This window comes from Lissotriton vulgaris, chromosome 2_1, assembly GCF_964263255.1.
Source record: "Lissotriton vulgaris chromosome 2_1, aLisVul1.2, whole genome shotgun sequence".
In the NCBI taxonomy this organism is placed as follows: Eukaryota; Metazoa; Chordata; class Amphibia; order Caudata; family Salamandridae; genus Lissotriton; species Lissotriton vulgaris.
In genome coordinates, this window is record NC_141687.1 from 2,022,298,764 (window position 1) to 2,022,309,382 (window position 10,619).

Here is a 10,619-nt window from a genome sequence, read left to right on the forward strand (position 1 = left end):
TGCACAGCGAAGGCTGTGGATCCCCTTTCTGCCCCTCTTTCCGAGGTTCTTTTGTTCCTTCTTCTTTGGCCCAGCAGGGCTCTGCTCTGGACACTATCAAAGGTTATCTTTCGGCCATCTCCGCCTTTGTAAGGCTTTCTGATCAGCCTTCTCTTTTTAAGTCCCTGGTTGTGAACCGTTTTCTGAAAGGCATTACGCACATGTTCCCTCCGGTGCAGTTTATCATGCCTCAGTGGGACTTAAACCTTGTCTTGACGTTTGGGATATGCGCTCCCTTCGAGCCCCTTCATAACTGTCCTTTACGTCTTCTCACTCTTAAGACGGTTTTCCTGGTATCTATCACCTCTGCCAGAAGGGTGAGTGAGCTCCAGACTCTTTCTTCTAGACCTCCTTTCCTTCCTATTCATCCGGACAAGGTGGTTCTGAAGACCCGTCCTTCTTACTTGCCAAAGGTTGTCACGCCCATCCACATCAGGCAGACCATCACTTTGCCCACCTTCTTTCCGCATCCTTCAAGAGAGGAAGAGAGGCTCCACCGTCTGGACCCTAAACGTGCGCTCTCCTTCTACCTGAGCTGCACACAGCAGTTCCGGGTGGATGACCAGCTCTTTGTTGGCTACGAGGGCGCCAAGAAAGGTCGGGCAGTGCACAAATGAACCATCTGTCAGTGAGTCATTCTATGCATCAAGGCCTGTTATTCATTAGCTTAGAAAGCGCCTCCTGTGGGGTTGCGTGCCCATTCCACCAGGGCAACGGAAGCCACTACCGCCTTGGGACGCGGCCCTCCCTTGAAGGACATTTGTCAGGCAGCTACGTGGGCCCGTTGCACACGTTTACCAAGCACTACTGCCTTGACAGTCAAGTCCTGAGGGACGGCTTCTTTGAACTTTCTGTTCTCCATGACTTTCTGGTGTAATCTTGTTCGCAGGCCCACCACCGGGGTTGGTATTGCTAGGGTATCTATTCTAAGGTAAGGAATCTATCACTAACGTGTCTCTTTCAGATGCACAAGTTACTACTTGTTTAACGATATATCTGTAGGAGACATTAGATAGTGATAGATTCTTTACCACCCCACCCATCCTCCCCGTTCTGCGAACTGATTACTAGGGTTAAGGTCATCCCTTTCAGGGCCCTAGTGTTATGCACCAATGGTCAGTATCTTGCATGGCTCAGCGTTCCTGGCGCGGAAAGTCGTGTACAGAACTGACGTCTGAGCGCATGGGTGGCGCCTAAGTACTCTCCGTGACGTCATCTCGGCGTTACAACGCCAGAGATGGACGCGGAGCTGCAGGATGCCACCTACTGATGTGCAGGGGTACTGCTAAGCAAAACTTTCCGGATACAGTCTGACGCCTGGGGATATTCTAAGGTAAGGAATCTATCACTAACTAATGTCTCTTACAAATATATAGTTACACAAATAGTAACCTGTGCTTTAAATACATTAAGCTTAGTCGTTGTAATTCATCCAAAACTGGACCATTCCTAAACAGTCCTGGTATTTGTTCAACCATTCCCCTGTCTTAATGAGTTTTGAGAGAGAGCTTAGATGCCCAGCGATACCGCTGTGGTGACTGCGGGCAGACACCCGGTTTGAGGCGGCAGTTAGTGAGAAGTTGTCACACTACTTTGATTAGAAGTGGAGTAGCGTGGGCACCAGGGCGATGGACTGCGATGCGATGAAGGCGGTGCTCCAGGGGATATGCCTCAAGATAACTTATGGGATTAGGTTCCGACGTGAATGAGATTTTGAACAACACAAGGAAGACCTGGGAGGTTTAGAGAAAGGGCTGCCTACACACACTGATTGACTCACGGACTGGCGTTGGTGCCGCAAAGAATTGCTAGAAGACTGGTGCAGACTAGAGAAATACACCTATGCAGTCTACTGACAAAGATTACATGCGGAGGGCGACAAGAGCGGACAATGCTTGCCTGACTTGCTAGGCAGGAGACTGAACAAACAGCAGTGCTGGTGATATACGATGATACAGGGTCCTGGTTAGCTATCAATGGGGTATTCTAGACCCATCCGATTTAAATTTAAGTTGCATGAAGGAATGCTGCACAGGGTCAGGGAGCGGGACCAAGGCGGGACACCGATTCTGAGACTTGACTCGGAGGACCGTGAAGTTATGGATGGTCTCATCACTCGTGAAGATATTCTCTTTGCAATTAAGGAACGGAAAAATGCAAAAACTCTAGGGAGCAATGGTTGTGCCTATCAATCAATCAATCAGGGAATTTAAAGGACACTACTCGCCTGTGAGGGTTTCAAGATGCTGGGGGGGGAGCAGCTCCGGTCAGTCAAAGAGCCAGAGATGTCTTGAGGGTCTTCCTGAAGATGTGCACGTTGGGGACGCGTCTGATGTCGATCGGGAGCTCGTTCCAGTCTTGGCCGCGATGTAGGAGAAAGTTCTTCCACCCGCTCTGCGGATGCGCGGGGTTCAGCAAGGGTGAGGTCGGCGGATCAGAGGTCCCTCTTGGGTACGTGGAATCCAATGAGGAGGTCTTATTGCCGAAGATAAGTACTTTGTCTTGTCAGTGTTGTGCTTCAGGCAGTTGGTTTGCATCCAGTCTGCTACCATGGTCCTGCAGTTGGTAAAGTTAATTCTGGTATTGTTTGTCTTGTCCATCAGTGAGAGGATGAACTGGATGTCATCGGTATATGAGATGTTTTGTGATCAGATAATGTTGGCAAGTGATGTCATGTATACTTTGAAAAGAGTTTGGCTTAGTATATAATAATGCCTGAGAGACACTGCATATCAGATGCTTGGTCTCTGATGTGAAGGGTGGAAGCCTGACCCCTGGGTTCTTCCCACGAGGATGAACAGATCCATTTTAGAGTGGATCATTGTATGCCAATCTCATGGAGTCTTCTGATGAGGGTGTTGTGGAAGGCTGTGTCGAAGGCCCTGCAGAGGTCAAGCAGGAGGAGGGCCGGTGTTTCTCCTCAGTCTAGGATGTTTTGAATGTTGTAGGTGGCCCCTTTAAGTGCTGTTTCTGTGCTGTGGTTCTTTCTTAATCCTCATTGATTTCTGCAAATTGTTATTCATCCAGGAAAGTGGCAGACGTGATGGAGGTGATGATGATGTGGGTCAGGGTGGTGCTGATTAGCCATGTTCCCAAGTTGTAGATGTGGTGGGGGCACGGGTCCGTTGCATGACAGTTCGTCTTGTGTTCTGAGGCAAATATTGGAAGATCTTTTCGCAGCATGCGTAGGATGTGGATTCAGGAGGCGCACACTGCTTTGACTTGAGCCTTCATGTTGAGCTTCTCATTTAATATGATCTCTAGATTTCTGCGTGGTCTGTGGGTGTTAGTCCTTACTCCGACGGCAACCAGGCTGCGGCTTGGAGTGCTGAATCTGGTTGGGGTGTTGACTTGAGGTAGGTTGATTTGGAAGTGGATCATGGAGTGGTTGGTCCTTGTGTGCTGTATGGTGGAGTTGTATTTGATGCTGTTGCTTGTGGTGAAGATCGGGTCCAGTGTGTGTTGGTTCTGTGGCGAGCTGGATGATGTTGCTCAAGCTTTTGAGGAGTGCTGCAGAACAGGGGTAATTTCTGTTTTCCAGGTGAAAGTTGACATCACCGAGGATAATGCAGGCTGTGGAGTTGCTGGTAAGCAAATATTTGTTTTGTATGTACAAATGCAAACCTATGGTGAACTGATGCCTCACAGAGAGACTGTTTTTATATAGGGACTAAGCCATTTTGAAATGACATTGAAGTGCTTTCAGACCAGCTTCACTGTATTGCTTCATTTCGCTGACATGCCGAATTAGATGACCAACTATACACAATTACAAGGCCCATAATGCCAAGTACAGTCTTTGGTGCAAACTATGCATCACATGTATAGCTTTGTGTTCAGAGCAATACTAGTTCCCAATACTCAATTCGTAAATAAATTGCCCAGAATTATTTGTCAAAAGAACAAGCAAACATACTGGACACAACCTCGAGGGTACGGAGAAAGTATAGAATTTATATTATATTTCAGAAAGAGTGGAAAACATGATATCTTCAAATCAAGTATATAAACACTTACGTATATACACACTTAGGCACGTATATACACACATAAAGTGCCATGTGGGCACAAATGTGGAGAAACAGCGTGTTGAGGGCACTTGGGTTAAACCATGGCTGCCTGGTGCACTAATGTAGCAATAATTTTAAAACTTTTATGCGTATACAGTAATCAGCAATCTTATTAAGACAATCTAATTTTGCTTGCACCACAAATTCTTACCACCATAGTTTTTAAATGTAAAAACAATATTCATATAACTCTATCTAATATTTTGTACATAATATAGTATTCAAGTCATACAGTTTCACATTTCTTCTTGAAACCTCACGGCATAAAAATCAATGGACCCACATTTGGGCAAACCCATGTTATTTATGGCGACTCACTGGTAAAAACAGTTAGTGGTAAGCCTGCTTGAAATAATATTAAGCCCTGTTAATTGCGATGGGATGCATTCCATTGTTTAACCTCAGTGTACCTATACACACAGGACCAACCACAGGGAAAGCTTTCTTGACCCTGCCTCAAAAAAGAGAATCCAGTCTGAACTTTGGAATGTGTCCTCTCTTAGTCGCAGACAAACAAGTATGTCTTCGTTCATCTAAATCATTGAAGTGCAGCATAAAACGGTACATGGAAGGCTTTGCCTTCACCCTAGATCTCTTGGGACCTCCTTTAATATACTTCAGCCTCAATGGCGTGATGGTTTAAGTCATAAGCAAATCACTATTTGCTGTTAGTATTTTTTAATGTGGAACATTAGTAGTCTGCCTTTATAAAAGTTTTAAAAATGTTTATAGTTCACAAATGTAAGTTTTTCACATCTCTTATTCACAAATACAAACTTGGCGACCTTCCAGGAGCGGATTTGGTGGACTTGAGGGAGTGGTGGAGGCAGGAAACAGCGCGGATCACTCCACTTTCCTGCCAAGAGGGACCTTCTTTGAGCAGATTTAAGGGACTGAATGCATTGCCTGTAATGGTAGTAGGAGGAGGGAGTGGAGTAGGTGAGACCACAGCTCATAAAGTGCAGATTGCTCTTCCACCACGCAAAACCTTGCAGGAGTGAATTTTAGGGACTACAGCCCACAGAGTGTCTTTCCTGGAAGATAATGGAGAGGAGTAGGCAGGACCACAGCCTATTAAACACGATTCACACTCCCGCCTCGTGTTCCTTCTTCACCTGTCATCAACCAGAGCAGCTAGGGGTCGCATTTCCTCCCCACTTCCATTTCCCCCATTGCTTCCTGCTTCTCATCACCCTCTAGGCTCAACTCTGATACAGTAAGGCTGCCCTGGGATCTTGGCCGTGATTGTTTTGTGTGTGCCCCTAAGATATAGTATTTTCTGCAGCTACAGAGGCGGTAGTTTTGATTGAGACTTGAATTGATTGTTTTTTTTTTAATTGCCAGCTCTCATGGTACTACAAATATGAGTAAGCTCAAGTTGGGCCTTTCCAACCCAAATAAAGCTAAGAACTCTACCCTGGCTGGTTTTATTGAGAGGGATTGAGAGTCATAGACAAAAGGATTCGGCTAGAAGAAAGGACTCTTTCCCTTATATTAGACAGCTGTGGACAAGCCCTTTTTCTCTGGCCCTATTGATCTGCTTGCTCTAGCAGGAGAGGTTCAGAGTTGTTGCTCAGAACCTACCTACCCTTACTAATAGCTTAAATTCTCCAAACTGCTTCTGCCAATGGTACCTACCCTGTCTTCTGCTGCTAGATCACCTCAAGCAAAATATAAAACATTTGGGAAACAGTCAAAATGGGTGGAAATTGTTATGGATAAATTTGCGATACAACCCCTTGATCCTCTCCGGACGGACAATGATCCTAACAACAATCTTATCTCGATGTGTAACCCATTTAAATCTATTTTGTGTGACTGCTTCTGCCTGTTATTCCAGTAATTAGAGGCCATCAAAACGAGATTGAAAGATGTGTTGGGGCATATGCCAATGGCATGTTGCAAGGATGTTCCTAATATAATCACCACTACCACCTCAACATAGACTCTCCCTTCAATTTCTAAAGACACTACCCTACGGATCTTTGCCAATCACAACCCGACTAAGTAACCAGAGCCTCACTGTGATCCCAGCCCTCCCAAGCAAAATGCATGCTGATATACTCAAGCAGCTCCGGGCAGACTTTAGGGCGAGATATCGACAAGCAATCTACCACCAGCTGCATGCACTTTTGATGTTTTTTGGGCCAACAGTCCCTAGACTGCCACCTCGGGTGACCGAGAGTACTGAACAATTAACAAACAAGGTCTTGCATTGGCTACACCCTAATATCCTTTGTAAAGTCCAACTGCTTTAAGATATATTGTTTGTTCGGCAAGTGGGTTGAATGGGAACCATGAAAAAGTAATATGTGGGGGACCTTATTAATGTCAATTTTGCTAACCCATTTTACTGCAGGGGAACTGTTTCAGTCATCCTACTCGAGCCTTCTCAGACAAAGTGGAGTTAAGTTACCTCCATTAGGTTATTTATATAGAGACCTAAGAAAGAGTGCCCGATAAGTTAGTGTTTTTCAAATCCTGACAACTTATCCATGACGAACAAACACTGGGTTAATAAGCTTTATGAAGCCAGGGAAGGGGAAAGAGCGGGTTGAATTAGGAAACCTGCTAACAAAGAGTCCTTATTGACCCAAACCCTTCCAGAGCTGGAGCAGTATCTCAAAATTGTGCCTATTACCTGGGACACGATAATCCTGGCCAGATTTTGGTTTGTTTAATTATGTCAGCTCTCCATTCCTTTGGGCCACTTTGACCCAAAAGCTATTTTTCTTTCTGTCTGAGATGAACATTCCTTGCAAACCATGGCATATTTCGTATTGTTGTGTAAACTGTATCATATTTATACCAAAAGCTTTTTAATTCTTACTTAGGAGTGGTCTGGTGACTAGATGCATCCTTGGTTATTATATTTACAGAGCTCCCCACACCTGAGGTGTGTGTATGCATTGCAACTTTTTCAAATCTGCCCTTCGACATAGACCGTCTTTGTTTTAGATTGCTATTGGAATTGAGAAATATAAACGTGTGCCTCCATTTTTTTTAGATTTTCTTTTGAAGGAAGATGGAAACAAAAGCTTCAAACATTTGTTGATTTCCCACTGGAATGTCTTGACCTATCGCAGTATGTAATTGGGCCAAAGAATAACCTCAAATACAACTTATTTGCAGTGTCGGTAAGTAATATTTACAAAACAATTCCTAATTCAGTAGGCATTACTTCAACAAAATATTCAAAATCATCAGTATGCCACATTCTGCTTTAAGCGCGCTGTAGTAAGAAATGAGGAAGTAGTAGTAACCTATAAATGATTGCCTTCAGCACACTACTAGAATGTGCCCAGCACTGCCGTAGCTTTGATTGCATTGGAATTTCCAGCTGATCCATATGTCTTACGTGTATTTATGTTTCCAGTCACAAATGATCCAAATTCTTGATTACATGACTGGACGCGCTATGCATTTCAACACTTTTGGCCAAATTACAAGATCACAGATAATAAGCATTGCTCAAGTCTTAACTACCGCCCTAACTTAAAGGGAGAAGAGAAATAGAAAAATTGTTCTCCATGTAGTGTTCTCCAACATTGAATAAATGTTGCAGTCTTGTGAACCTAAAGCAGTTCAACTTGGTTGCTGCAGGGGGAAAATGTAGAACATTCTGCGCTTTCTTGAAAAATCCATGGTCTGACGTCCAACGATCTGCACTGAGGCACAACAGTGAGATCACAAGAGTTGCGTCAGTTGCTTTGAGTTTCCATCCACTTTTATAGGCTTCATGAAGTACATCAAGAATTGTTGAAGTATAGGACTCTTCTGATACAGAGAAATATTCCATTATTTGTAAAGCTGCACAGTACCTGTAGGTAACCTTTGTCAAACATGTTAGTCTTCAGGATTTAAAGGAAAAGAAACAAAAATTGTTCGATGTGGCTAGTGTTCTCCCGTTAAAACATCTACTTAATGAATGTGGCGGTATCTTCTTTAAATTGCTAAAAAGCTTTGATGTTTCACGTTTACAGAAAGGTGTCAGTTGGAACATGTACAAGGTAGACATTTCATTTGACCCAGCTCTGCTGACATACTTGCATTTGATACAATTGTGCTAAATCGCCTGTTCCTTGAGAAAACATCATCGAGCTACCTGTGCTAAAACATTGACATTTGAGAGACGACTATGTTAAAATGTTTCACTTGAGTCAACCAACGGTGATAAATGACTTGCTTCCTGATGAACCTGAATTTGAGTTGGCCACGCTCTGTATTCTGATTAGATTCAGTCCCTTGTCAGTGTGGTCTATAGTATCCCACTAGATTTTGGAAATGTCTACCCATGTCTCTAACTCAACGGCATTGGACTAGTTCTGTGCACGCTGAAAAGGCATTAAATACTAGTGGGATGTTAATGTTCACCTTCAGTCTTCCTCTGCCAAAGGTGGTCAATGCCAGGATAGTAAGGCTGTGTCTGGAGAAGTATGAAGGCGCGTCAGGTCTTTATTGATGATATCTTTTGTTTCATACAGAATCACTATGGAGGGTTGGATGGTGGACACTACACCGCGTACAGCAAGAACGCCAGTAGGCATCACTGGTTCAAGTTTGATGACCATGAAGTGTCTGAAATTTCAACATCATCTGTGAAGTCTTCTGCCGCTTATATTCTCTTTTACTCGTCTGTAAAGCTGCAGCCTGCTGAACTGGCCACATAAAGAAACTGACGGCCGATACCTAGCCATTTCATTCATACCAGTGGAGGAATACAAAAGAACTTAACTTTACTATACATGGTTTCGGGTGTATGGGCCATACTGGAGAAACTGTTGTTATTGGAATGGATGCCAAACAGATAACGTAGCTTAGCTGCCCCTCTTTATTTCAAGTTGGTGACACTGATGCTGTCAAATGGGCGTCATGGTAATCCAGTACCATATTTCAGTTTAAGGTGAAAGAGCTAATATTTATCACTTCTTGTTGTAAGACATCCATTCTCCCTAACGCAAATATTTCATTGAGTAGGCCATTTAAACTATTTCATTTCTAGAATGTTGAGCTTCTCAACTTAAAACCATAATGTAATTTGACTTACACATTCCTTCCACATACGAGGCCTTTTTACGCTAATAACCTTAATGCTTGTGTCTACTGTGAATACGCTAGAATGATGTAAACGTGTTGGAATGTATGAGTACATATTGATTGCATATTGCACTTAAAAACTGTATATAATCAGAAAAGTGTTTTCTTTTTGTAAAATACTATCCTATTTTAAACAGCGAACCCATTTAAGTCCTTTTTGAGAGAGGAGAGTGAAAGCAACTTAATGTCCATGTATTGATAACATATGCAAAGAAGCTAACGAGACTAAACCGGTCTACCCGTTGTATGTCACTTTGTCATTGCTTCGGATAATCTGAAACTCTTAACCCCGTTTGCACTGTTACCTCATTTTCTGTGGATGCATCTTATTCAGAAATGCCATGGAGTTTTTAATGCGCTTAGACCTGTTTGACTTCTAACTGTAGAACACCCCAGAGCTGTATTTTTCTGTCTGCTACTATTTATGCACTTTCTTTTCTTTTGATTGAATTTGTGATACAGTTATCTTCATTTGTCACATTAAGGAATCTGAGAACTGGGCAGCGCACCTTTTATGTTGCTTTCTTCTCGAAGATAACAACTCATTCATATGGCATCTCAGCCTGTCGGTTATGCTGCCTTAATATTTATCAGTAAACAGAATATCAAATCATCTATGCCTTTAGCTCTTTTTAAATTGTTGTGTGTGTGATATTTTCTGCCATTACAAGAGATAATACAGCGATATTTCATTAAAGTAACAAAATAAGGTAAAGTTATTTCTTGCGGTGGCATAGGCAACACTTCTATAGTTCTTCACTCTGTAACTTCTTACATATTAACTTATTCCAGTCGGAAGCAGGAACCATAACTGAATATAGCCTTTGTGAACAATGGATGACCACGTAATTCAGGAACAGCAGTGATGGTAGGATGTGTTTAATTTTACTGACCTTTTAGTCCTGGTGTTCTTACAACTGTCACTGAAACTAATGACTGCAATTGGGATCTATAGCCACTGTGTAAAGACCTTTTAGTCCTGGCATCTTACAACTGTCACTGAAACTAAGGACCGCAATAGGGATCTGTAGCCGCCTTGTACAGCCAAGGCCCCCAAAAAAAAGCCCTGAAAGTTGGTTTATTTTGTTTCATTTCTTTCATTCATAGAGACAATATCTGATAGAGATATCCAGCCACAGATTCCTTACCTTTCAATTACCCTGGCGTCAGACTGGATCCAAAAGATTTTTGCGTGAGCAGTACCCCTTTGTGCCAGTAGGTGGTGTCGGTCGGCTCTGCGCGTCATTGTCCGTGCTGAAAGGGATGTTTGCATTTCTTATATAGGTGCCACCTCGGTGCGCTGATGTCAGTCCTTTTCTTTCTGCACCATTTAGCGCTGATCCGGAAGAAGAGCTTACCCCTCTGTCGCTTTTTAACAGACTTTTTATTTTACATTTTGTTGATTTCTGTGTT

General features: G+C 43.1%; 1 protein-coding gene across 1 annotated transcript in view; it reads left to right on the forward strand.

The window, feature by feature from the left end:
• USP8 (ubiquitin specific peptidase 8) overlaps window positions 1-9,819 on the forward strand; it is a 580,270-nt gene extending 570,451 nt beyond the window's left edge. Inside the window, exons 18-19 of the mRNA XM_086958250.1 lie at window positions 7,117-7,246; window positions 8,594-9,819. Of these exons, the coding sequence (XP_086814376.1) occupies window positions 7,117-7,246; window positions 8,594-8,779 (316 nt within the window). The 3' untranslated portion in view covers window positions 8,780-9,819. The remainder of the gene's footprint in view (window positions 1-7,116; window positions 7,247-8,593) is intronic.
• The last annotated feature ends 800 nt before the right edge of the window (window positions 9,820-10,619 follow it).